General features: G+C 45.4%; 2 protein-coding genes across 4 annotated transcripts in view; one reads left to right on the plus strand and one right to left on the minus strand.

The window, feature by feature from the left end:
• Positions 1-7138, minus strand: part of Lmod1 (leiomodin 1) — a 45615-nt gene extending 38477 nt beyond the window's left edge. Inside the window, exons 1-2 of one of the 2 annotated variants that reach the window (XM_021242295.2) lie at positions 6657-7138; positions 3959-4048 (exon numbers count right to left, since the gene is read on the minus strand). In XM_021242295.2, coding sequence (XP_021097954.1) covers positions 3959-4048; positions 6657-6917 — 351 coding nt within the window. In that variant the 5' untranslated portion in view covers positions 6918-7138. The remainder of the gene's footprint in view (positions 1-3958; positions 4049-6656) is intronic. The other variant, XM_004862231.4, reaches the window with a different exon arrangement.
• Positions 7139-14924: 7786 nt separating this feature from the next.
• On the plus strand, positions 14925-27040 carry Timm17a (translocase of inner mitochondrial membrane 17A). 2 transcript variants are annotated; one of them, XM_004862230.3, is made up of 6 exons: positions 14925-15078; positions 19999-20098; positions 20231-20294; positions 22040-22168; positions 23003-23113; positions 26578-27040. In XM_004862230.3, the coding sequence occupies exons 1-6, from the start codon at positions 15053-15055 to the stop codon at positions 26661-26663; spliced, it is 516 nt and encodes a 171-aa protein (XP_004862287.1). In that variant the 5' UTR covers positions 14925-15052; the 3' UTR covers positions 26664-27040. The 2 variants fall into 2 exon arrangements, with proteins under 2 accessions (XP_004862287.1, XP_087050285.1); XM_087194159.1 differs by lacking the exon at positions 14925-15078 and adding an exon at positions 19812-19833.
• The last annotated feature ends 6 nt before the right edge of the window (positions 27041-27046 follow it).

The following is a 27046-nucleotide window of genomic DNA, read 5'->3' on the forward strand; positions in this document are numbered from 1 at the left end:
GTGGAAGGTTGCAGACAAGGAGGATTCTCCAGTGCCAGAACCTTCCCCAATCTCTTTCCTCTGCCATTTCTTCCAAGCTGGCAACTTAGTTTTGGCCTTGAACAGTGGGGCATAAAATAAATTAGGCAGAAATTAGGCCACTGGAGCCAGGCAGTAGTAGGTAATTATGTAAGCCTTGCCTTCTCCCTTAAAATTAACTCCTTGTTTTTCTTCCTCCCTGTCTCCCTCTCTTTTTGTCATTCTTTCACTCCCACTGACAGTATTTTTTTTAACCTTTTAAGAGATTTTTAAAATGTTGATTTGGCATATACAGGTATAAAGCCTGAAGAATTTAGCAGGAGGAAATTCTCACTCCCCTGATGTGCTGAGCAATTTTAGTACCTTATCTTATTTACTCCTCACAAAACCCCTTAAGGCTGATTTTTATTTATTTACTTTTTTGGTACAGGGGATTGAACTTGGGTCCCTGCGCTTGAGAGGCAGGCCACACAACCACTGAGCTAAATCCCCAGCCCAAGGCTGATTTTTAAAAACCACTTTCTCCCCCCAGTACTAGGGATTGAAACCAGGGACACCGAGTTACATTCTCGGCCTTTTTTACTTATTTGGAGACATGGTCTTGCTGAATTGCCCAGGCTGGCCTCAGACTTTTTTTTTTGTACCGGAGATCAAACTCGGGTCCTTGCGCTTGCGCAGCAGGCGGCGAAACCACTGAGCTAAATCCCCGGCCATGGCCTCAGACTTTAGATCCTACTACCCAGCCTTCTGCCACCCATCTTGGCCTGGCTCACGGCTGATTTTTTTCATTCCCTTTGAATGGTAATGGAGCCTCAGGAAGTCATGCTAATGGGACTGGATTGACAATGCCCGAAGGTGCTCACCCTTAATGTTCTTCTCTGCTCCCGAAAGTTACCAAGTTCACTGGGTCAGTAAGGGGCAAAAGCAGAATTTAAACCTGAGCTTATCTGATTCCAAACACCTATGGGCTTTCTATTTTGCCAAAGGGAACTGATACTCTGGATCCAGACCTCTTCTTTTGCTGGTTATGCCCAGAGTGGTCTAATAAACACAAAACATCCCAATCTGGAAAAGCCCGTGTACTATGGATCAGGATATTCCTGTTTCTCCAATTTGGCAGGCATGAGAATAACAATTTACACACACACACACACACACACACACATACACGTGCATGCTCGTGCACAAAGTATAGGTTCCATCTCTCCCCTGGGGCACTTCCTGCTAGGCTTTGTCCACTCTGGCCTGACTGTGGACACGCTGACATGGTCTGACATGGGTACTCCCTGTCTCTTGAAAAAGCTGGGAGAAGTACAGGTAGGTCAGACAGGTAAGACTAGGGCTTTGTCCTCCCCTTCCTGACCCAAGTCAATCCCCTCCGAAAGCCTGACGCTTCTAGCCTCCCACTACGCAGGTAGCAACCTCCCCTTCATCAGTGGCTCTCAGGCCACCGTGGAATCATCTCCACCTCCTCTCGCTGATGAGCCATTTATTTTTACAAGCCCTCCTTGGTCCTGTCCACCTTATGGTCCCCCTCTGGCACTTCCCCAGCCACGCTCTTCTTGTCCCAAAGACGAGAAGGCCAGCATGACAGCTGTCACCAAGGCCTCACTTGCCCAAAATTCTTTAAATTAAATACACATTATTTACACACAAGAGAAAACTTGTATGAGTAAGAACAATACTGTAGACAAACACCTACAGATCCTATCACCTGGCTTAAGAACAGTCAGCTGCTTTTCCGCCTGGACAGAGGTAGCTGTCAAACTTCAGGGAGAGACCGTACACCTATCTAGCCCTCTCTGCATGCCTGGGTCAGTGGGCCCCATCCCCTCTCCTGCCCCCTTCACCCTGGCCTTGGGAGCTATTTTGGGTGTGTACCAGTCGGGATTAATCTCTTTAAGCAGTGAGCCCGCTGCCTGGTGTGCTCCAACCGCCCAGCCCTCTGTCTGCAAAGGGCATTCTGAGGGCTGGAGCCCAGCTCCGCTTCTTGGCAGGGGCACCCACCTGTGAACCTGAGCTGGACTGGTAGGGGAGGTGGCTGCAGGTGCTAAGCCTCAGCCCACTGCCCCAGGGAGAAGGAAGAGGGTGGAAGCTGGAGGGGTTCTTTCCCACATGGGGAGGGAAGGGACACATGGTTGACGGGTTGGGATCTGGTTCCTGAAACCTGAGCCTATGACAGGCAGTGTTTCACTGAAGCTCAGGCTGTACTTTCCCTGGGGGCTCAGTCTTTCCACTGGAGCTGAAGGAGAAATCCCATGGGACCAGGGGAACAGGCTTCGGCTGCAATGTCTGCCCCTTTGAAAGGGTCAGTTCTGCTAAGCTCCACCTCCAACCTAACCCTAACCCTTTGAGCATTCATTCAACAAAATGGGGGGGGGGGGTCGTCTGTGTGCTGGGATTTTTTTTAAGCATCTGTCTTCCAGTATCACACAGGCTGGTTAGAGAGACAGCCAGGAAAGCAGATGATTACAAAAAGGAAAATCCAGGGATGTATGGCTCAGTGATAGAGCACCTGCTTAACTTGCTCAAGGGCCTGGGTTCCATCACCAGCACCCAAAAAAAAAAAAGTGATGTCTCGAAGGTTGACAGACTGGGATTGGAGTGCTCAGATAAGGTGGCTAAGCTTGCCTGGGTTAGGAAGGCCTTCCGGGAGGTGGCAGTGCCTGGGAGTGGAAGGACAGATAGGAAGTGTCCAGGAAGAGGACACGGGGGACATTCACAAGAGGTGCTAATCGATCCGGAAGGTCCTGCAGTGTCCATCCCACTGAGCAAAGCAGTCCTGGCCCTTCCACACTCTAGACCCACTCGTGAAGCCACAGTATGATTCTCCATGGCCAGGAAGAGCCAGGGCTTCTGATCCATATGGGCCTACCTCCCACTCTTGGTTTCTACTTTTATTTTTGGTACTGGGGATTGAACTCAGGACCTTGTGCTTTTGAGGCAGGCGCAGGCGCCACTGAGCTAAATCCCTGCCCTTTTAAAGCTCAACTAGGAAAGACTGATGGCTCAAACATCCAAGGAAGGAACTGGCCAACAGGTTTCTACTTTTAATTCTTTTTGTGGTTTTTTTTTTTTTTTTTTTTTTTGTACCAGGGATTGAACTCGGGTCCTTGCGCTTGCAAGGCAGGCGACAGAACCACTGAGCTAAATCCCCAGCCCTGTTTGGTTTTTGAGACAGGGTCTCACCATGTAGTTCAGGCTGGTCTTGAACTCACTATGGAGCCCAGGCTGGCCTTGAACTCGAAGCAATCCTGTCTCAGCCTCCCAAATGCTGGGATTACAGGTGTACACCACCAATGCTCAACTTAAATTTGTTTATGATAGAAAATTTCAAATGTATATATACAAAAGTGGAGAAAACAGTATAATGAACACCCCTGTGGCCCCAGCTCCAACAATCATCCACCCATTGCTCCCTCTGTTACCTTACTCCTACCTTGATCATTTTAAATAAATTCCTAATCAATTTTTCCATAAATATTTCAAGAGATATCTCTAAAAGATGAGCATCTGCTTAAAAGTATACTTGTAATACCATTATCATATCTAAAGTTAATGAACAAAAACCCTTGGTACCATCCATCTCACCCTAATCCACGGAGGTTTAGCCTGTGCAGTCCCCCCCGTGGGTGGGGGATCGGCTTTCTGCAGACTGTCACAACACTGCTCCCGGGAGCACACCTGTGTGTGCAGGCACTGTCTCTAACACGCCTCTGGTGGCTCTGTACGTACAAGTGTTGTGACCCTACCTAGGTTGTTAAGTTCTTCAGAGCAAGGACTGGCACTAGTGCCCTTTGGGTCCCCGAGTATGGCCGGGGAAGAAGCATAGATCTTGAAGTCAGGCAGGCCTCTTATTAGCTGTGCTACCTTACCGTGGTTATTCAACCTCTCTGAGATTTAGTCTCCTGACCTCTATAATGAGGATGAAGATACCTACCTCCCCAAGACTTCTGAGGCTTAAAATAAAAGAGAAGACAGAGGTGCCGGAAATGTAGAAGGTTCTCTGTAAATGCTCATCTTGTAGCTCCTGCTGGAGAAAGATGATGGTCTCAGACTCGGGTTTGACTGCTTGCAGTCCTCGAGTGCAGAGAAGGAGGGAAGGCGAGGCAGGGAGGGGTGCAGGATGCCACTGTTCTATAGCTGGGGGGGGGCTGAGCACCCAGACTTTACTCACTTGCTCTGGGCACTAATTCATGGGCAGGGCTGGCTTCACAGCCCTTGGGGACTGAGGGAAGGGACAGGCTGAGAAGGAGCAGAGATTTGCTTTGGCTCGTGTGACCAATTCCTGGGTTCCTTGACCCAAATGAATTAATGATTCCATGGCTGCCATCTATGGGGTGCTTGTTATATGCCATGCTAAGTGCTAAGTGCTTTCCATATTGAGCCCATGTCGTGGGCTCTTACCCTCATGACTGAGATACACAGACAGTAAGAGACACTGGTACTCACACCAGGTTTTTCTGATCATTGATCCACTATTTTGCTAATGGTGCAGAAGCGGCCACTTTTAGGATTCATTCTCATTCACCAAGATTTACAGAGCGAATTCTGCCCAAGGCTCTGTATAGATTCTGAACTCTGGCCAGTCACTATGACAGCATAGGCCCATGAGCACCTGGGGAGGAGGAGTGGATGGGAACCCCTGGCTCCAAGAGGGGAAAATGGCCCTAATTGCAGCTGCTTATCCAAGGATGATTCTTCCACACATGCCCACACCTCACCCTCATCTCCCTGACTTGGGCTCTGTCTGCAGAACTAAGAGTGGAGATGGAGGGCAGTGGGACAGGAGAGGAGAGGCAGAGCCGGTATTAACAGGCTGAGTAGGAAAGCTGGAGAATGAGTTTTAGGAGCATGAGTGCTGCTCACCCTCTCTGGGGCTAAACATCTTGTGACCCAGTGCTTGGTGAAGGGCTGGGGGCATGGCTCAAGGGTAAAGCACTTCCCTAGCATGAACAAGGCCCTGGACTTGATTCCCGGCACCTCAAGAAAAACAAAAGTACTGTTTTACCTCAGCCTCCAGATGCACAGGACAGAAGGTGGCCGTGGGCCTAGAACATGTAGGGTCTGGGTGGGAGGGTCCCAGAGGTGCCGAGGCTGTTGGTTATATTCCATTTCTTCCTATCTTTCCTGATAGCTATGAGGTACCAGGCCCTCATGGAAGGGGCTGTCATTTTTTCCCCTTAAATGTTTTGGCATTTATTCATCATTATCATGGCTGCCCCGGGGCAACCATTTTGCCCACAGCGTAGTAATTCCTGAGCCCCTGGCTTCCCATATTCTCCTCACTTCTTGGCAAAGCCTTAAACAGGGGCCCGGGTGGAGGAAGGGATGGAGACAGGTTGCCTGGACTCTCCTCTTTCCCTCCTTCCCTTCTCCTCCCTACTTTCAAGGACTTAAGAACTCAGGGCCCTGTCCACCAGTGCACTCTGACCTGTGGTCACTTTCACACCCAGCCAGACCTTCACGGAAGTTTCAGCTGATTATATTCCTGTCCTCTGTCCTCTGCAGGGGAATGAACATGGCATCTGAAGTTCCATAGAGGCGCCTCAGATTCCACAGAGGTAAAACAAAGGGCCAGAACTGAAGCTATAAATTCTTTTCTTATAAGAATTCACAAATAATAGCTACTGTACAAAAAATGTGGCTGAGAATGAGCCCAAAGCCTTAAAATAGTTTGTCCACTGGATGCTTTCTCATGAACAATGGAATCCCACAAAGTCATACTTAATCAGAGGATGGTCTGGTTTGTCCAGAGGAAACTCAAATATGAAAGCAACTGTGAAGAAAAAATAATTCCTTTATGCCCATCCAGGAACACAGAAAGCAAGCTGTGCCTCAGCTCATCCTCGATGCGGGCAGACGCGTCCTAACATTCCTGCTTTTCCCTCCTCTGCCGTCTCCCCTTGGAATCTCTCCATCCCCAGCAAAGTGGCCTCGCTAGCTTGTAAAGGACTTAATGCAGGGTTGGGGGGAGGCTCACTCTAGAGCCTCCTCTAGAGAGTGGAAAAGGAAAAAGGAAGAGAGGAAGAAGGAAAGACAGACAGACAGACAGACTTCACTTTTCCTGGGAATAAAATGGAAGCTATGAGGTTAAGACATTTCCAGCCCACAGACACCTGGCCCCTCTCCCATTGCTTTGGGAAGCCCATCTCCCCCTACCCAAGCTTCTTCAAATGGTCCATGTGCTATGAGATGCCCATAAGGTCAGGGGGAAAGTGAATCCTTCTGCCCTAAGGAGGGTTTGGCCTTCTCATGGGTGGCTGGCAGGAGGCTTCGAGCGTCATTCTCTCCTTTTGCTCCTCCTCACTACAGGATGGGAAGAATTTAATGGAAAAAACAGAATACGAGGGATCGGGATGGAGTCCGCTTGACAAGGAATCCTTCAAGGACACTGCCCAACTTCCCTTCCACTAGTAGCCCTATTTGACCATGGGATACTGTACTCCTGCAATGTAGCATCCAACTTTTGCTTATGGAGCAGAATGAGGGGCAAGAGATACGCACTGCTGGTTCAGTGGATACTGACCAGTCTGGAAGCACTCGACCTTTCGCCAGTGAGAGCTGTTCTGCTAAGGCAGGAAGGAAGCACCCTAGGCAGGGAGTCAGGGTCCCCCCCACTTCAGTGTGTCACTCACATCCATGGACATCTCCCTCTGGATCAGCTTCTTGGTCTCCTTTTCACAGAAGTTGAGCATGGCTTCCCGGTTGTACAGGCCCGTGGACTGTTTGTCGGTCTGGTTCCTCTGCAGCAGCCCCACGGGAATGCTCCCATCTGGGTCCGCCACATCCAGCTCCTTCTCCAGCTCTTCCATCTCCTCAGGAGACAGGGTGGACAGGAGGCTGTCGATGTCAGGGTCCTCACTCACCTGCCGGCGATACTTGGCTACCTTGGACATCTTGGCAAAATGAGCTGCGACTCCTGCTCAGACTGCGGAACTGATCAGACGTGCCAAGCAGGCTTGTGAGCAGACCCTCAGTGGGTCAAGGACTGCAGTGCCCTGGCCCTGCCCTGCCACAGGTGCTCAGTTGTCACAGCAGCTTCGCTGCAGCCCCAGGCTGGTAAGCCTTGCCCTGGTAGAAACAGCGACCAATAAGCCTGGACAACTTCCCCGGGCTCTGAAAGGAGAAGCCAATCCCCAAGCTGGGGGCGGGCCTGCCTCGCTGTCAGAGCTGTTTGAAACTTGAGGACATTCCAGGGAATCTTGGAGCGCTGCGTGACCAAATTTAGTACAGAACAGTTTAGCCTTTTAAAGACAAGGGGGCCATGCTATGAGAAAAAGATACAAAAATGCAGAGGCTGGCAGAAGCCTACCATGGCCTCAGAGAGCCAGAAAAGCAGGACCAGGACCATGGGGCTGTGAGCTAGCCAGCCCGAGGCGTGCCTGTTCAAGCACAGTTTACTTTTCTGTCACTGATGGATGTCACTGTGGCCAGTGCATTGTTCATTGACTTCTCTCTACTGTATTTGGTAATGTGCTGGGGGATGCCCGGGCCTCCACCCTGGGGAAAACGGAAGACACTCAGTTCAAGAGGAGGGGCTATGCCTCCCAACCTCCTGCTTACCCATTCTCTTCTGCCAAGGCAATCTGAGTGCTAAGTATCAGAGGCTCCAGCCTGCGGAGCGAGAGAGAGAGAGAGAGAGAGAGAGAGAGAGAGAGAGAGAGAGAGAGAGAGAGAGAGAGAGAGGCAGGCTGTGCATCCAAACTGAAACCTGCAAAGCTGTCCGAGGAAGAGTGTAGGGTATGCAGGAGGCAGGAAACTCTTAAAGGGCTATAAATTTTGGAAGGCCCAAGGCTCTTGGGAAGAGGGTCCAGACCTCCCTCTGTTCTCAGGTGCCCCTCCTCTGCTGGGGATCTGTAAGCCAGATCTCCCTTGGGAGCACAGGGGAGGAGCCGAGGGGCTGCCATCCATGTAGAAATCCAGAGTATGATTTAGCCTGTCTTCGGGGAAGTACAGTTCTGGGGCTTTGGGACATCTACTGTTTATCGCAACAGGTCTGGCGCGTTTCATAGAAGGGCTTTTCGCTGCTCATCCATCATGCTGCCCTGCGCAAGTCACAGGGACATTCAATCTCCTGCCCCCCTCCCACTTTGCCACAAAATCCCTTCGAGAGCCCTGGTGTAACCCATCGGGGTAGAAGCTTCGATCTTTCCTGGCATCTTTCCATCCTAAGCCAAAGAGAGACGGTTACTTGATCAGCGTTTGCAGGGTGTAGGGATCATCTGGGACTAAAACTTGGCCATGGCACTGAATGCCCACAAGTCCAGCTTTAGGTTAAGGCTGAGGAGGTGAATGACGCTGCCTGGTGGGGTTGGAGGACAGAAGTGAGGCAGGAAAACCAGAGAGGGAGGGTGGGAGAAGGGGTTAGAGAACCCTAGCAGTTCTTCTTCTTTTATTTATTTTTTTGAGACAAGGTCTCACTAGGTAGTTCAGGCTGTCCTTGAACTCATGGCAATCCTCCTGCCTCAGCTGTCTAGCACCACAATTACAGTGTGTACCACCATGCCGGGCATCCTAGTTCTTCTTTTTTTTAGTACCAGGGATCGAACTCAGGTCCTTGTGCTTGCAAGGCAGGCGGCGGAACTACTGAGCTAAATCCCAGGCCCCCTAGTTCATTTTTAAGAGTCAGTTGTCATGTGTTGGCCAATCAATAACATATATTTACTGAGTATCGATGATGTGTCAGGCACTGTTGAGAGCCAGAGATGTCACTAAAGATACAAACTTTGGAGGTTATGGTCTATCAGTGAAGATGATTATTAAACTAATTACTTCAAGCAATCTATTAAATAATTAAAAGTCTGCAAAATTCCTCAAAAGAGAAGTACAAGGGCTCTAAGAGACTACAACAGAGGAGGCTGGGTAGCAGTGTGGTGCAGTCATACAGGTGAAGGTCGTACAGGTGAAGGCCCGGCTCTGGAGGCCAGCAGACCCGCACAGGGTTGTGGTACTGCTACTTATTGTCCATGTGACTTCAAGAAAGTCACCTTCTCCTCTGGACTTGGCTTTCCCATCTGTAAAATAAGAACAACACCTGTACCCACACTGTAGGATTGTTGTGAACATTAAATTGTCACACACATGAAAACACCGATCTGATATAAGGTAAACATACATATGCTGATATATTTATTAGCAGTTGCTATAATTATTTATACTCTTATCCTGGGTAGTTTTCTTTCCAGCCCACTTCTGTCCTCCTTTTCTTTCTTTCCTTCAGTAGTAGCCACCTTCAATATACACGTGTGCGTAAACACACACACATACACATACACACACACACACACCCCTTCTCACCTGGTTCTTATTCACTCATCCACTCATTCAAGTATTGATTCAAGTATGTATCTATAGCACATGGACAGGCACCAAGGGGAGAGGGATACAAAAATAATTACAACATTGTTCTTCTCTTTAAACTGTATTATTTAATGGGGTAAAAATGCTTCTCCTGTAAAGGCAAAGGAAAGCAAGCAAAGAGGTATAAGAATCATCAAGAGTCCAGCAGTAAGGGGTTGGGGATTTAGCTCAGTGGTTTCGCCGCCTGCTTTGCAAGTGCAAGGACCCGAGTTCGGTCCTCGGAACCAAAAAAGAAAAAAGAAAGGAGCCCAGCAGAAGCCACATTAATTCTGTGGGGAGAAGGAGTCAGGATGGGCGTGGGCACCCCAGAGGGCCTGGGGTGGGAGCTGGGTTGAAGGGCCTTCAGCTAGACGCTTTGGGGGACATGGTGCTCCCTGGCCCAGTGTCCCCTCAGAGTGGCCAGTCTTCCTTCTCAAGGCCACAGCATCTTCTGGGATCCTGGCTCTGGGGCCACCTTAGCTGACCTGTAGTCCCCCCATCAGCAAGAGCCTTTCCCCAGCTTCTAAGACTCTTCTTTCTCAGGATTTTTGCTAAAAATATTCACTGTGCCACGAAAGAGGCAGCAGAACACGAATGCAAGCAACTCCCTTGGCTCCAGGCTTGCCTCAGTGTCACTGGCTTCAGTGGCCTCCTGTTCTGGGCCCAGTGATCTCTGCTCTAAGGAAACACTTAAAAACAAATCCTACCAGGCATGGTGGCACACACCTGTGATCCCAGAGGCTGAAGCAGGATGATCAAAAGTTGAAAGTCAGCCCGGGCAATTCAGAGAAATCCTGTCTCAAAATAAACATTTTTATTAAAGGGCTAGGGCACAGTGGTGGAGCACTTGCCTGGCATTCATGAAGCCCTGAGTTTGTACCCAGCACCAAAAAAAAAAAAAAAAAAAAAAAAAAAAATCCCAGCTTTTAGAACCAAAGAGCAGGACTCACAGCCTCCCAACCAAAAGTGTCTACACGTGAACCTCTCTCATTTCTCTGTCTCAGGTCCCACAGTTCCAAACTCAGTCTGAAGTCCTCTGACCCCTTGAGCCCTAGGGCACCCCAAGACTGCTCACAAACTCTGAAAATATTCTCTTGAAAAACACTGCCACTGAGGCTGGAGGATGTGGGAGCCCAAAGATGCACAAGTATGGCTCCCTGCTGCACCTGCAACCGGAGGCCATGTGGGAGGCAATGGTTGTCCAAGCTCAGAATCCATATCCACCAGAAATGAATTCATCCTGGGATTCCTCAGGGATTCTGGCTTGGGCTAGTCCTCAGGGAAAAGCTAGCATTGCTGGGGCCAGAGAGATGGGGAGAGAACAAAAGGGAGAGAGACTTCAAGCTCCAGTCAAGATGATAGGTGGGATGGGAAAAGGACAATAAGGATGCAGAACCACTTGAACTCATGTTCAGTGGCTCTCCATGTGTCCCCAGGAAAGTCACATTTTCAGCAATATAGGGTGGCAGTATAGTGTAGCAGGTAAGACTGCAGGCTCTGGAGTCAAATGACTTGGGCTCAAATCTGAGACCTGTGACCTTGGGTGAGTTATTTAACCTTTCTGAGCCATGGGAAATGGAATACGAGGACATTAAAAAAGTATTTACCCAAGGGCTGGAGGTGTAGTACTTGCCCAGCCCACACAAGGCCTGAGTTTAAACCCCAGTACTGCAGGAAAAACAAAAAAGTATTAAGCTAAAGAGAAAGAGTACCTACTCAGAGTTACGGTGTTATGAAGTATGTTAAACAAGATGCATGCACAGTGTAACAGCATCAGACACATAACAAGCATTATCGTGCAAAATGACTTTTGCATGCATGTGTACATGTGTACACACACACACACACACACACACACACACACGCTCTGATGCAGAATAGCTAAAGCAGGGGCCAGAGTGTGCGAGATCACAAAAGAGAGAAACTGTCACACCGATTCTCTTCCTTAAGATGCAAGGTTTCTCCAGAAAAAAGTGGCAGACTCTGTCTCTGGAAACAAGCCACCAGCCTGAGCTAGCACTCCTGAGATGAACGGAAATGGGCAGAGGAGAGGTCGGGCACAGACACAGGCCAGACTCATGTCTTTCTGAAAGGAGAGCTAGGGCAGGAAAAAAAGCTAAGAGATTGCCTCTCCTGCCTCAACTGGCCCAAACTAAGATACCTGTGCCTACCAAAGCGAAGAACTCCAAGCCCAAGAGCTGGCTGTGGGTCCAGCCTCACCTATCTGGGGCAATCTGAGTTTCTGGTGACTTGGACCAGGCCCAACTATGAGATTTGGAGCCACAGTCATGGACTGTGTCCTCCTGGTGGATGGGACCCTTGAGGCCCCAGTAGCCTCCAAGTTCACACATACTGAATGGCTGGGAGGGGAAGAGTCTGAAAGTGTCCATTCCCATCAGTACCTGGACGACAAGTGGTTCCACCAACAGTCCCACCCTGGGGCTAGAACACTAACTTTAACAAATTGTGCCCTCGTGTGTTAATCACCAGTTCTAATGCCCCTCCCCTTCATGGTCTCAAGGACTTTCACTGCTTTCCTCACTCATTCCTCTACCTTTAAGCTTCCCTCAGTGAAGGCCACCAAAGTCCCTTAGGCTAAAGACTCCTGACATGGCTGGGTGTGGCAGTGCGTCCTGTAATTCCAGCACTGGGGAGGCTGAGGTAGCAGGACTGAGAGTCTGAGGCAAGCCTGGGCTACACAGAAAATGTGGTCTCAAAAATAAAAAAAGAAAACCTCACTAGATTACAGTATATCTTTTCTTCTGAAAGGTTTCTTCACTCAGCATCCTGGAAATGGGTGTGTGTGTGACTGAGGATTGAACCCAGGGTTCTGCACATGTAGGCAAACATTCTATCTTGGGCCGGGGATTTAGCTCAGTGGTGCCACGCTGGCCTTGAAAGTGCAAGGTCCTGAGTTTAATCCCTGGTTAAAACAAAACAAAACAAAACAAGATACGTAGTCTTACTAAATTGTTTTTTTTGAAACAAGGTCTTGCTATGTAGCCCAGGCTGGCTTTGAATTAACAGCAATCCTCCTGCCTCAGCCTTCCAAGTGCTAGGATTACAGGTGTGTGCCACCATGTCCAGCTAAGTTGTCTTGACTGGCCTTGAACTTTCCACCTTCCCATCTCAGCTCCTGAGTGGCTCTTGATGACCATGTGGAGCACAAATGGCTATTTCAGAGAGAGAAGCGACACATGCCTCTAACAAATGCTAAATCTGGGGCTTTCTGAGTCTAAACGCCCAGCTGTCTGTTGCAATTAAAAGAGAGCAGAAAGTGAGAAGACTGAGACCGCTTGCCGGCCGCCACTGGAGCAGAGTCTCCCAGCACGGCACGCTCCTCTAGGGTAAGGGCTGTTGGATGAAAGGAGCTGAGTAACCGGCAAAGAGGGTCTGGACTTCAGCTTTGTAAACATAAACTCACTATGAAAGCTAATTTTATACCAACTCCAGTGGGCCACAGGGTGCCCAGATTAAGCACAGTTTCTATCTGGGAGAGGGTTTCTAGGTGCAAATAACTTGAACCAGTGGACTCAGTAGATTGTCCTTCCTGATGTACTCGGGCAGTGCCCAGTCCAGTGAGCGCCTGTGCAGAACCAAATGTGGAGAAGAGAGAATTCTCCCTGCTGTCTCTGCCTGGAACACTGGAACTGGCCTCGAACACTTCATCTCATCCTCTCCTGCCTTCAGACTAGGGTTTCTGTCATTGGCTCCCCTCATTCTTGGGCCTTTGACCTTGGATGAAATTACCCAAGCAGGGGCCAGGGATTTAGCTCAGTGGTTTCACCACCTGCTGCCCAAGTGAAAGGACCCGAGTTTGATCCCCAGAACCAAAAAAAAAAAGAAAAGAGAAATTACCCAAGCAGCTTTCCTAGGTCTGCAGCATGCACATGCAGATCATGGGACTCCACAACCTCAAGATTAGGATGAGTAGATTCCTCCTTAACTCTACCCATCTATTTACTCTTATTTCTCTGGAGAACCCTGACTGTTTTTGGTGATTGAGTCAAAAGAACCAAGCTCACAAAAGGCAGAGACATAAATTAGTATTAACTGCCAAGTAGACAGGAATAGTTATGAGCACAGGCCTGGGCATTTACTCCTATATATAAGGCTATTCAGAAGCCAAATAATAATCAGAAGATTGCTGAATAAATATGGTATAAGAGCTTTGAATAACAACAGAAATATGGGATAATAATTGGCATTACAGACATAGGATAAGATTGCATAACAAATATGGAATAAGAGCTCGGGTTCTTGGGGTCAAGGAAAAGCAAAGAGCTCTGACAGAAAGCTCTGTCAATTGAATTAATGCTACATAATTTGTCATCAACTGTGTGAAGCTCTTAGCAACTACTCATAGATCTTTTAAGAAGCACAGGAAGGTATCTAGAGCTAAAGGATATTTCATCTGGTTCTTGGTGAATCCTTGCCCCATGAGAATGCAAATTTCTAGTTACTGAAATATGTATGCCACCAGGTCAGAGGTGCTGACTGAAATCCTTTCTGTGCTGCACCTTCTGGGCTCCGTGCTCTCCTGCATCCTCTTTAGCCTTTACAATTAATTAAAGTCTCTTAATTGCAGTCACACATCCCAAACAGGCTTTCTTGAATTTACACATCCAAATAAGATGATTCATTTGAACTATTCTCACACACAAGACACTTTTACTAATGATCTTTTGTGCTCTGGAAGGCTCAATTCATATTTCCAAATATTTGAAGGGAACCTCACTCTTCATTGCAGTCTCCTATTGTTTATTACATTAACTTTTCCGCAAGATAATACACATTTTAAAATCAACAGTGCAGAATGGAGAGGAGTTCCCTTCACAGTCATCACAGGTTTTGCTAGCTCTCAGTTAAAAGGAGCAGTTGGGTACCAATCCTTTTCAGTCTCTTTTCTCTGGGCGAAACAGCCCTCACACCATCTGGTAATCATTGGGAGAGAGGACTGAAGAGGCTGTGGAGTCAATGTCTCTCAAAGCGAGGGGCTCAAATTGGTCATGGTCCTCCAGATGGCCCAAGTAGCTCAATATTTTTTGAGCATTTACTACATTTCCAGGCCCTGTGATTATAAGGGGTGGAGACCCCAGGGCTATACGTAGCTGCTAGGAGATTCAGAGTTAACGGCAAATCCGCCTCCAGCCTGGAAAGCACAAGGTCCGGAGTTGGATCCCTGGTACCAAAACAAAAACAAAAACACTGCTAATGGCAAATTGGGTAGCATTAATTCACAGCTGACTGCAAACGTGCTTTTAGAAAGGAAAAGCATAATATTTAAGTTTGGCAAACCCCAGCGAAACAGTATCAGGTTTATCTCCGTCCCCGAACCTCCAGCGACTGAATAATTCGAACCCTGTCTTTCTTCTTGGTATCGGGGATCAAACTCAGGACCTTGAACTTGCGAGGCAGGAGGCGGCACCACCGAGCCAAACCTCTAGCCCCGAACCCTCTCACTTGGTAGCTTCTCTACCCACGCAGCACAGCTCCCCGCCTTCGAGGACCTGGGCAGGGAAAGTCCCGCCCACACGCTGGCCCCGCCCCGAGTCCTGACTCCCATTGGCTACGGGGGAAACAGCTAACCAATCCCCACAGATTTTAATGACCTCCTATCGGGATCACTTCCGCCGCTGAAATCAGTTTCCGCCCTGCTCACCCGGCTTTGCTCTCTTGGCCGCTAGTCAAGATGGAGGAGTACGCTCGGGAACCTTGGTGAGCCTTATCCGCAGTCCTTGTCTTTCTTTTAAACCTTTCCACGGCCCTCATTTCCCCCGGCTCAGTCTCCCGAGATTTAAGCAGAACTCAGTCTCAGGCGCGTCGACGTAAGTTTGGTAACCTGGGGCAGTGGGGACGAGAGCGGCCAGGTGACTTCTTTAGTCCTGTACGGCCGCAGCCCAGCACCCAGTGACCTTGCGGTGGATGACGGTGAGGGATCCAAGCTTGGGTGGATAGAGACCGAGGACCTCCTCCTGACGAAGGGCACTGTCGACCTTGTGCAGGGTCGGTAGTAATCCTCTCTGCCCGACGAGGTGACCTTGGACGCGTCCCTGCACCTGTGCTCAGTTCCCGCGCGGAGGAAGGGAAGCCTGGCCTCTGTGGGAGGGAGTACTGCTCTTGAGACTTTGTGTCGTGATGCGTGTCCGCAAGGTGAAACATTTCAAATGATTGGAACATAGATTTCACCCTCGGAGTCTGGATAAGCTCCTGTAGGCTGGAGCGTCGTTTTCGTGCTTGGAATTCTCCTTGGGGAAGGAGGGAGGCAAAAAATATCAGGAAAACATAAAAGAGGTAGTTGAGTGGGTTCTCTGAAAAGCTACGAATAACAGTTCATTCAGCATTTATCAAGTGAGGACTCTGAGCGTAGCTTCAAGGAATAAAAACATGAAAAGATCAGGCATATACACACTTATAAAACAGTATAAGCAGCTGTTCGTTAGTTCTGAGTTTCTGGGATCATAAATAAAAATCAGATCTTGGTTTTTGGATTACTTGTTCCTTTGTGTAAGAGCAAGAACCAAGGTATCCTCAAGTTGTGAAAATGTCCAGAACTTGTAAATTATTGCCTTGCTAGCAGTAGCCATGTTGCTTAGTTTGTGCCCCACCTCCCCCAAAACGTGTAACAGAAATGCTTCACCACCTCCTAGCACTTCAAGCTCTCCTTTTTTAAAGACAGTTATTTCCTTGTATTGTGCTTGAATATGCAGGGTTCAACACGCTGTAAGTTGCTGTTGGATACATGATAATGATACACATCAGCAGGGGAATAAAGTAATTTTGTTCAGTTAAAGATCTTATAAAATAATGCGTTTTCACTATGTAGCCCCTTTTCTTTTTGTACATATGTACTGAAACAGTACAGTCAGCTGGTTAATTTTGTAGTCAAACTGCTCTGATCATCTGTCCTTTCCAGTTATAACATTTCTTGAAAAACTAAGCTCAAAACTTAAGCGTCTTTTCTCTCCCACTGGCCCTGTGCAGTCAGAATTTTTTGAAAACGTCTGCCTGGTTCTCTCTCTTTTCTGCTCTCTCTCTTCTCTTTCACTTCTCTCTTTTCTCTTTTTTCTTGTGGAGAAGACAGGCTGGGGATTTAGCTCAGTGGTTCCGGCGCCTGCCTCAAAAGCGCAAGGTCCAGAGTTCGAGCCCCGGTACCAAAAAAAAAAAAAGAAGAGGATTGATCCCAGGGCCACATTCATGCTAGATAACTGCTGACTTTCTGCTTTTTGTTGTTTCTGTTCTTGTTCTGTCAGGATTTTACCTGGTGCCCATAATGCCTTTTATAGTAGCTTCCTACTGCTTTCCTGATCTCCAGTGCTGCTTAATACACCACATGGGTGTAATCATTCTAAATACTTCTTTGTATCATATGTTCTCTTAGAAACTCTTAGCCTATATGGTACAGCTGAAAGAGTTTGGTGACTTTGGAGTCCAAATTTTGTACTTAAATTGATTCTACTAAAAAAAGTTGATTCTACTAGTTTTTACATATATCACCTTGGGCAAGTGTTGTAGTCAGCAGGATTGGGCAAGGGAATACATTAAATACAGAACATAGCTTATAAGGTTATTTTATGATAATTACCCAAAGATTGAAATACAAAGGAGTGCAAGAGATTAACTGCACTCTAGAAGCCCAAAGGATTCAACTGAGGGCCTAGATCCCAGCAGTTTCCCACACAAGTCCAGCTGAAGGCCTAGAGTCCAAGGCAGTGTCCTCCTCGATTCCAGCCATTGTCCTAGAGCCCACGGCAATGTCTCATGCTTGTCTGTATTGAGGATCTGCACCTGGAAGGCCCAAAGGCCAGTGATGGAAGCCAGAAAATCTACGCTGGTGAGATGAAGGATTTGTGCCACCAAGCTGAGGGATCCACATTGGAACTAGGAAGTGATGCTCACAGTGAAGATCAGAGCTCCCCTGATGAGAACAGCAGCCATTCCCAGTGACAACGATGCCCCAAGCTCCTCCTCCGATGAGAACTTCTTAGTTTGCATCAGGAAAACTATCCACAGCAAGCTTCTCCTAGCAAATCAACAGGCCAAGATCTTCCCCTCCAGTACTCTTTTTATGGCCATTGGTAACAGTCTTCAGGTGGATCCTCCATGCCCAGACCACGCTGATTCAGTTCAGCTGGGCGTTACAAGTTGCCCCTTAATCAGTCCACCACAGCAAATTACTTAATTTCAGCCTGAACTTCAGTTCTTCTGTAAAATGGAGAGGAGACAGGAATATTCTTTTGCAAAGTTAAAAGATTATGATTATTTTTTTTTTTAAACCAGGGATCGAACTCAGGACCTTGCGCTTGCCAGGCAGGCATTGGAGCCACTGAGCTACATCCCAGGCCCAAGATTATGAATTCTAAAGGAAAACAACACAGCTTTTTATGGACATCGCAAGTTTTATTTGCACTGTGGGACACCCAGAACATAGTTAATACTTGGGCTCGGCATGTAGCTCAGAGCCCTGTGCCTGCCTAACAAGTGCAAGGTCCTGAGTCCGACAAAAAAAAAAAAACATAGTTAATATTCAAATGGTTAACTTTCGATCGTTTTACTGTTTGCTTGCCACTTTCTTGGGTTTTTGGTTTGTTTTGTTTTTGCTGTAGTAGGGACAAAATTCAGGGCCTTCTCTCTTGAGTTCCTAAGGCTGGTCTTAAATTTGTGATCTTCCTGCTTCAGCCTACCAGGGTACCAGAATTCCACGTGTACACTCCGTGTCCGGCAACATTTACAGTCCTGCAGAGTGTGAGTTCATTCTTGTGCTTGCAAGGCAGGCAGCAGCACCACTGAGCTAAATCCCCAGCCCAGCTCCAATTAATTTTAAGATCAGTTAGAAAACAAACCATAGACTTAGTAAGCCCCCAACCCCTTCATATTTTTTTGTATGTTTTCATGGAACCTTTCTTGTTTGCCCTATTCTGCACCACCGTAACCAGAAAACTTTGTCATTGTCCTATTTGAAAGTTACTAACTCCCTGTTTATAGACTGACCCATGAATTCCTCTCTTTTTGCCTTCCCTCTTTACTTCCTATTAATGTTTCTACTGTTTTAAAGAAATTTCTGTTGTCTGGTATAGTCTGTCAGAGCACTGCTTCTTAAACTTTTAAAGTGTAATAACATCACTTGTGGAGCCACGTGTGGAAGTGCATGTCTATAATGCCAGGACTCGGGAGGCAGAGACCAGAGAAATGAGTTTGGGGTCAGCCCAGGGAACCGAAAAAAAGAAGAAAAAAGATCCTGTGAATTGTGTTAAAATGTCCACTCTGGGTTTGGGGGTGCAGCTCAGTGGTTCAGCACTTGCTTGGCATGTTGGAGGAGGCCCAGCACAAGGCCCAGGATTCTTTGTTCTCTGACAAACTTGCTTCTAGGTACTGATTTTCCCCAGTTTAGGACCATACTTGTGGGCAACAAGGCCCCAAAGCATCTCACTATTAGAATACGTGCTGTGTGTAGTAGTCTTTCTGTACAAGATCATGACTAGTATTACACTTTGAAAATGGTGTGGTGTTTTGACTTTTTGTATTCCTATTTGGCAGTCAGAAATTACTTGTTAATTAGATTGTTAGGCAGCAATAATATTTGGATTTGTAGGTTTAAATGTAGTGCTTGTTCCTTGAGTCTAGTTAAAAAGAAATTTCTTTTACTTGCCATGGGTTGAGAATGAATTTAACAGTCACTCTTGGGCTGGAGATTTAGCTCAGTGGTTCTGCCACCTGCCTCACAAGCGCAAGGTCCCGAGTTCAATCCCCGGTACCAAAAAAAAACAACAGTCACTCTTTCTTCTCTCTCTCTTTTTTTTTTTTTTCCAGTGCTAGGGATCAAGTCCAGATGCTTAGTGCCTGCCAAGTGAGCACTCTGCGAGTGAGCTAGCCCTGCTTAAAGATTTATGAGCCAGATTCCCCGTAGTTCTGTTCTACTAAGCAAATTACTCAGATTTCAGTATTACATAAGTTAGATTGCTGCATATGGAAGCTGGGTCCACAAGGGTATTATTCCAGTGCATTAAATAGAGCTGATCGAAACTAGTTTCAAATGGCTACTAGAACTCAGTAGACCAGGAAAGAATTGGAGACTCTTCAGAATTTGTCTTTATCTGTAGTCATGGAATCGTCATTGGGTCTCAGCTTTAAAATTTATGATTGCTGGAGCTAGGGATTTAGCTCAGTGGCACCGCAGCTGCCTTGCAAGTGCAGGGTTCTGAGTTTGATCCCCAGTACCGCAAAAGAAAAAAAAAATGTATGATTGCTTACAGGGCTTCGGGCTTACCCTGTTGGCCAGAAGATTGAGTCAACATTGTTGATTACAGTGTAATTTCCTGTATATTTGTTCATTTGCTTTTGCACAGTGGCAGACTTAGGCTTTTAAAACAGATACAGTAATTGTTAAAATGTATGAAGTGCTGTTACAAATTTGGAAGTTAATGCTATTTCCATTCCTTCTAGCTAAGATGACTTGGGGCCAAATAGATATGGGTATGTTCAGTATTCTTTATCTTTGTCTACATTTCATAGGCCAAATGTTAACTGGTTACACTGGGTCCTGTATTACAATCAGTTGCATCCCTTACTCTATTAGCAAAGAAGATATTATGGTTTAGGAATGAGAAATAAGGTGATATTTTCCCCCCTCCTCTGTAGCCCGTGGCGAATTGTAGATGACTGCGGTGGAGCCTTTACAATGGGTACCATAGGTGGTGGGATCTTTCAAGCAATCAAAGGTTTTCGAAATTCTCCAGTGGTAAGTAGGTGGTTGGTCTTATTTTATCATCGCTTGAAACGGGTTTGGTAATATTCCTGGTGGCTGCACCAGGGGGTTAGAAATGTGTTACACGCCTAATGTATTACAGTTTAGGTTGCTCTTTTGTTACAGGGAGTAAACCACAGACTACGAGGGAGTTTGACAGCCATTAAAACCAGGGCTCCACAGTTGGGAGGTAAGTAAAATTGTTACATCCTTGCTCTAGTTTATTGGAAGATGAAACTTTTCTTTTTCCCTTTTTTAAAAGACTATATCAGTTAGTGATTTTAGTTTGATCTAACAACTTGTCACAAACTAATATCTCTGTAGGTTCTTCTTTATGGCTTGTTCGGAAAGTTCACTTGAGTTATTGTATCCATTTGAAAATCTTGTCTCTGTCCTTCAGGTGTTCAGTGATTTTTTTTTTCCCCCCTTTCTCCAGAACGAAGGCAGAGCGCTTAAAGCTCAGGTTTAGGGTTCGGAATGATAGCGCCTGGGGTAAATAAAACTGAAGAGGCCTGGGATTTAGCTCAGTGGTTCTGCTGCCTGCCTTGAAAGCACAAGGTCCCAAGTTCAATCCCCAATACAAAAAATAAATCAATAAAGCCAAAGAGAATGTGATCTGAATAATTGGGGTTTCATAAGAGAGAAACTGAGCTGCTGGGCTTTTCTCCAAGGTTAGCTTTTAGACATTGTGCAGAGATTAGTGCAAAATGTTAAAAGATTATGTGCATCGCACTTATAAAACTTGGTTTTTTGGAAATTGGGAGAAGGGAGATGACAAAAAAATGTAGAAATTATATTTATGTACTACATGTACTAGATGAAATTATATTCATGTAGTCAAATTGAAGACACCTGACTATTTTTCATAAGACGTGACTGCTTTGCATTCCTTCAAAACAAAAAATTTAGGACTGGGAATGTAGCTCAGTGCTAGAATACTTGCCTAGCATGTATGAGGTCTGGTTCAATCCTCAGCACCAAGGAAAAGGGTAGGGGTACATTCTATTGTACCTAGACAGCATGCCCCTCTTCTGGGACATAGGGTTACTGAGGAACAACTTTTTTTAATGTATTTTGAGCTCTCTGATAATAGACCAAAAATAAGGAGCTGTATTCTGTGGTAGCTGAGGCTACCAGCTAAAGGTAGGTCATGTCTACTACCTTTAATGAATAACGTGAGAACTGGAAGAGGATCCTGGCAATGACCTGGTTCAGACATTTGGAGAGACCCAGTTTATTACATTAGCGCATCTAGTTACCCACTATCCTGAGATTTCAGATGATAAAGAATAAATTGATTGAGGCTTGAGTATTCATTTTAGAATTGGAAAACAGAAAAACACAAGTCATCTATTTTGTTACCCAGAAATGCTGACTGTGAAAATCTTAACTGTCTTTTCTAGATTTTGTTTGAATTTGTGTATGTGTGTGTGTGCCTTTATTTTTCAGAATTGTTTTCATGTTTAGGTATAGTTTACGAAGTAAACAATCTGCTGACTTAAAGTAAGTTTTAGATTTATGCTTGAGAAATAAAGACAGAAAGGAGGGGTATTCCATAATTCTAACTGTTCATATCATTCATTTGCCACTTGGATTTGTATTGGCTTATACCTGTAATATATTGCAAAATAGCTGGATTTCTTTGTTTTTCTATTAGTGATTTTCAAGCCCAGGGCTTTTGTATGCACTAGGCAGGTACTCTGCTACTGAGCCGCACCCACAACCTTTGGCTTATTTCTTTTAATTGAGTTGTTGCTAATTTTCCAGCTGATACAGTAAAATCCAAGCTTATTCAAATAATAGTTATTCCAACCTTTGTTCGGTGTTTATTCAGACTTGTGTCTCCATGTATTTGTTTGGAGTAGGAGAATTTTGATAATATTTGAAATATGAGATGACATTTAAATTAATCTGTTTATTTTTAAAATAAAACAGGTAGCTTTGCAGTTTGGGGAGGTCTGTTCTCCATGATTGACTGTAGTATGGTGCAAGTCAGAGGAAAAGAAGACCCCTGGAATTCTATCACTAGCGGTGCCTTAACCGGGGCCATCCTGGCAGCAAGAAGTAAGCCAGCCTTGTAGATGCATGCGGGGACCAGACTGTTGGGAAGACCTCATATGTCTTCATTCTCATGACATGTGTAATACCTAAGACCGAGCCTCGCTTGGTTTGGGGTAGCATGAGTCAGTGTGGTAGGTTGGAGAGAGTAAGGGGGCTGTTTGTTTACTTGGAAAGCTTGCAAATGAGGGAGCTTGGAGTCCTAGCCCATGTATACAGGGGTTAAGAGCACTTCTGTTCCTAGTTTTGGCCATTTATTAGCTGTGTGACTGGGCAGTGTGCCAAACTTCATGTGCTTAGTTTCATCAGCATTCTAGAATTAATAATGCCTTCCACATAGGATTATTAGGAATAAAGAGTTTAAACCTGTCTTCTGAATCTTTGGGACAGGCAGCAAGCCAGAATTCCTTTGAGCTTAATGGTTTAGACTGATGGTTCGTAAACTTTTTCTTTCTTTTTTTTTTTTTTTTTGGTACTGGGGATTGAACTCACGACCTTGCACTTATGTGGCAGGCGTGGTGCCACTGAGCTAAATCCCAGGCCCTGTAAACTTTTTCTGCAAAAGGCCAAATAGTAAACATTTGAGGCTTTCTGGATGGTGTGATTAGCTCTGCTGTCACAGTACAAGAATATCCACAGAGAGTGCTTAATTAAAAGAACAGGGCTGTATTCCCATACAACTTTATTTACAAAAATAGCCAATAGGCTGGATTTGACCTGTGGGCTATAGTTTGCTGACTGTGGGTTTCGAACAGTAAGAAGGCGTTTGGGTTCGGGAGGAGGCATACAGCGCAGAAGCCCTCTCCTTTAGAGTAACCTCTTTGTTGCTCATATCTTCAGATGGACCAGTGGCCATGGTTGGCTCAGCCGCGATGGGTGGCATTCTCCTAGCTTTAATCGAAGGAGCTGGTATCTTGTTGACGAGATTTGCCTCTTCACAGTTTCCCAGTGGTGAGTCTTTTCTCTGCTTAATACCGCAGCTCAAATACTTTGGAATGGTTTCTTAATTAAAAAAAAAAAAACACTTATCCACCTCCTGCCTCGCAAGCGCAAGGTCCAGAGTTCAATCCCCAGTACCAAAAAAGAAAAATATTTTGTCTGCTAACATGGGGTAGTTTGCAATTTCTGCGTTAGGCATGAACATGCTGTGTAGTTCATGAAGACTGATAATGGGCTCAGATTCTAGTTGGGAAAGTGAGCAGAGGTGAAATGACTGTTCAGTTGGCCAGTGAGAGAAATGCTTGGGTACTTAATTTGCCGTTGGACCTTGTGTGTAGATCTCAGATGTTTTCAGTGCTCATTTGCTTATTCTGAAAACTTTGCTTTGTTGTTATTTTCAAGATGATCTCTTTATGTAGTTCAGGCTAGCCTTGGACTTCTCTGTAGCCCTGGCCTTCTCTGTAGCCCTGGCTGGTCTCAAACTCATGATCCTCCTGCCTAAACCACCTGAGTGCTGGGATCGAAGGTGTGTGCCACTGTACCTGGTACTGGTCATTTTAAGAATGTCTGAAGGGGGCCGGGGATTTAGCTCAGTGGTTCCAGTGCCTGCCTCACAAGCCCAAGATCCTGAGTTCGATCACTAGTATCAAAAACTAAAAAGATCTGAAGGACGGTTCCACAGATTTGTAATAATAGTGGTGGTTCAACAATTTCTTGTGATACATGTACGTACCAGGTGCTGGCGATATAGTAGGGAATAAGATAGTCAATAAGACAGTCCCCGCCTGCAAGGACTTAGATTCTGGTGGGATAAAACAAGACTAACACATTAGCAGATCATTGAGATGATTTCAAATAACGTTTCTTGCTTCGAATAAAATAAAATACAGTGGAAGAAAGTGATTCATGTTTGGGAGGAGAATCACTAGCTTTCACAGGAAAGTCTCTGAGAGCTCGGTAATTTGTTGCTAATTATTCCTCTTGTCTGATGCCTAGGGGAAAAGTAAAATTGTAGACTGGATAGTCATTATGTAGTCATGTAATATCTGCCTGTTAGGCTTAAACCAGGCATGGTGGCACACCTCTGTAATACCAGCACTCAGAAGGCTGAGGCAGGAAGATTGCCGCAAGTTTGAGGCCAGCTTGGGCTATATAGTGAGACCCTGTCCCCAAAAATAAATCAAACCAAAAAAACCAAAAGAACCTGTTAACTTGTACAATTTTAACTATCAAAAAATTTCATTGTTTAAATGGAGTTATTCCTTCATATTGGCAGAGGCAGAAAGATGGCTATAGTAGTAAAAACTTGACCTGGCCCGGGGCAGGGAGACAGCCAGAATGGTGAGATGTGATGAAAATTATCTGGGGGCTGGAACAGATTCAGCAGAGGATTAGGAATAGAGAAGTCCTCCCAGTTTGATTTGATTTCCCTGAGCACTGAAGGAGAGATTCAGTCACTAGCTCTGAGTTTAACACTCTGACAGTTACTTTCTCATTTTACTTTTTAGTTGGTTTTGATCATTTTAGTGTGAAAGACCACATGAAGCCAGGCATGGTTGCGCACATCTGTAATCCTCTCACTCTGGGAGACTGATGCAGGAGGGTTGCAAGATCGAACATGCAATTTAGTAACTTAGCATGACCCTTTCTCAAAATAAAAAATTTTAAAAGGGGCTTCGAATATAGTTCAGTGTGAAGGCCCTGGGTTCAATTCCCAGTACCATTAAAAAGAAAAGAAAAAAAAAGATTTCACATGAAACATCAAAAGATCTCCAAGCAGGGCGTGGTGACACACACGCCTGTGATCCCAGCCCAGCACTTGGAAGCCTGAGGCAGGAGGATTACCGAAAGTTTGAGGCCAGCCTGGGCTACATAGTGAGTTCAGGGCCAGCCTGAACTACAAAGGGAGACCCTGCCTCAAAAAACAAAAAAATCTCCATATTTTTAGAAATGGACATAACAAAAATTTAGTTATATTGTCTTTTAGAAATTAGCCCTGTTACTTTGCTTTAAGCCTTTTTCCTCAGAGGGAATCCCCTTTTTATTAATCAAAACTCACTGTTCCTATAGAAGCAGCCTGAAAGTAAGGCTATTTTTAGACAGAGATGTGGCTTTTTAAAAAGCTGTATAGGGGGACATCTTTGAAAAGTTAAAAATATTTTTCCAGTTAACTTACACAAAAAAGTTCTTGAAGCAGTAATAAAAGATTAGCTAGAACTGTATACCTAAATGGAAATAATTACCACCTCTGGCTTATCTTTTTCACTCAGTCCTTTCACATTTTCTATAATGAGCAGATAATTGCTTTTGTAGTAAAATAAAAGTGTATCAATGGAGTGTTATATTTGGAAAGCCTCAGGGAATTTTACTACTGAATTTTACCATTTTAACTCTTGTTTGTTTTCTTTGGGTTTGTTTTTTATTTTTTGAGACAAGGTCTCACTGTGTAGTTGTAGTTCAAGCTGGCCACAAAATGGCAGCAATCCTCCTGCCTCATCCTCCCGAATGCTGGGATTATGAGTGTGCACCATCTTTATCTCTTCTTTCCAATTATTTTCTTGTCTGCTTCTGTTTCCATAAAGAAAAAAATTGGTTATTTCTCTAAAAGTCTTTTAAAAGCCACTGCCACCCTCCCCTCAGTTCCCAGGCCCTCTAATCCTTTTTTGGGGGGTGGAGGGTTTGAAACAGGGTCTCACTATGTAGTTCAGGCTGGCCTTGAACTCACTGTGTAGCCCAAGGTGGCCTTGAACTCATGGTGATCCTCCTGCCTCAGCCTCCCGAGTCCTCTAATCTTTTGAAAACTAAACTACAAGATTTTGTTCTGTGGCACCCTACGCTGAATTTTCCCATTTCAGAGCACATTTCCTACCTAATTAGTTATATAAATTGGATAACTGAGTTCTTTTAAAGTATGGCTAAGTAGGCCTGGCATAGTAGAGTATATCTAATCCTAGCCCTCAGGAGGCTAAGGCAAGCGGATCACCTGGAATTCAAGGCCAGCCTGGAATACTTAGCAAGACCCTATTTCAAAAAACAAAAACAAAACAAAAAAATAAAATATGGCTAAGGTACTTAAACTTTGTGGAAATACTTTTAAATTGTTACTAAAAATATGTTAAGAAAAAAACAATACATTAAGAGGTGGGAGAGATTCTTCTAACCCTGATATGTGGCAGCTTGTTACAGCAGCTGTCTTCCTTGAGTATTGCTTCTCGCTATCATGAATCCATCTGACTTTCCTGGCATAACATTTGAGAGCTGTCCATTCTGAAACAAGACAGCTTGTCATGTCATACCAAATTTGAAGCTTCTCCAGATCTCATGGGATTTGGCCCCTGAGACATATAAGTTCAGATTGCAGCTCTAGTGTAGCACATACTTTTCAAGTGAATTGGTTTACTTTCTACAGAGACGCATCGTTTTCAATTATATAATATCTGGATTCTCTTTCTAATCCTTCTTTATTTTAATTGCAGGCCCTCAGTTTGCGGAAGACCCCTCCCAGTTGCCTTCAACCCAGCTGCCATCCTCACCTTTTGGAGACTATCGGCAGTATCAGTAGGACTAGTCTCCCAGGGTTTTTTGAACAAAAAGAGCTGCAGTTGAAGAAGGCTTTCAGAAGGTCAAGTTACAGTCTGTTTTTAAAACTGTGGGTGCAACAACTGTGGCCATCGAGGCTATGAACAGACATTTGGCACTTTTTTCTATTTAAAGGAATATGGAGGGGGATAGAAGATACTACATTTATTTATTCACACTTGGATTGCATTTGTGATCAAAATAAATGTCTAATATCATTACAAGAAAATACAGTAAGACGAAGGACCAAAGGGCAAATTACAGTGAAACATGACCATCATTTCTTGGGGACTTCTCTGCCTGGTATTGTGTGCTCTTATTCAGACAATAAAAGCTCCTGTAACTTTTCTTTTAAGATAAGTTGTA

The sequence above is a fragment of the Heterocephalus glaber genome, unplaced genomic scaffold (genome assembly GCF_053883595.1).
Source record: "Heterocephalus glaber isolate CG9 unplaced genomic scaffold, H.glaber_assembly_v1.0 deba00001600, whole genome shotgun sequence".
NCBI classification, from domain to species: Eukaryota; Metazoa; Chordata; class Mammalia; order Rodentia; family Bathyergidae; genus Heterocephalus; species Heterocephalus glaber.

Bases quoted from the DNA above. Each gene is read 5' to 3' on its own strand.
- Timm17a (XM_004862230.3), top strand. From the start codon at position 15,053: ATGGAGGAGTACGCTCGGGAACCTTG. The intron at 15,079-19,998 runs GTGAGCCTTATC...CCTCCTCTGTAG, and splicing joins GAGTACGCTCGGGAACCTTG to CCCGTGGCGAATTGTAGATG. The intron at 22,169-23,002 runs GTAAGCCAGCCT...TCATATCTTCAG, and splicing joins GGCCATCCTGGCAGCAAGAA to ATGGACCAGTGGCCATGGTT.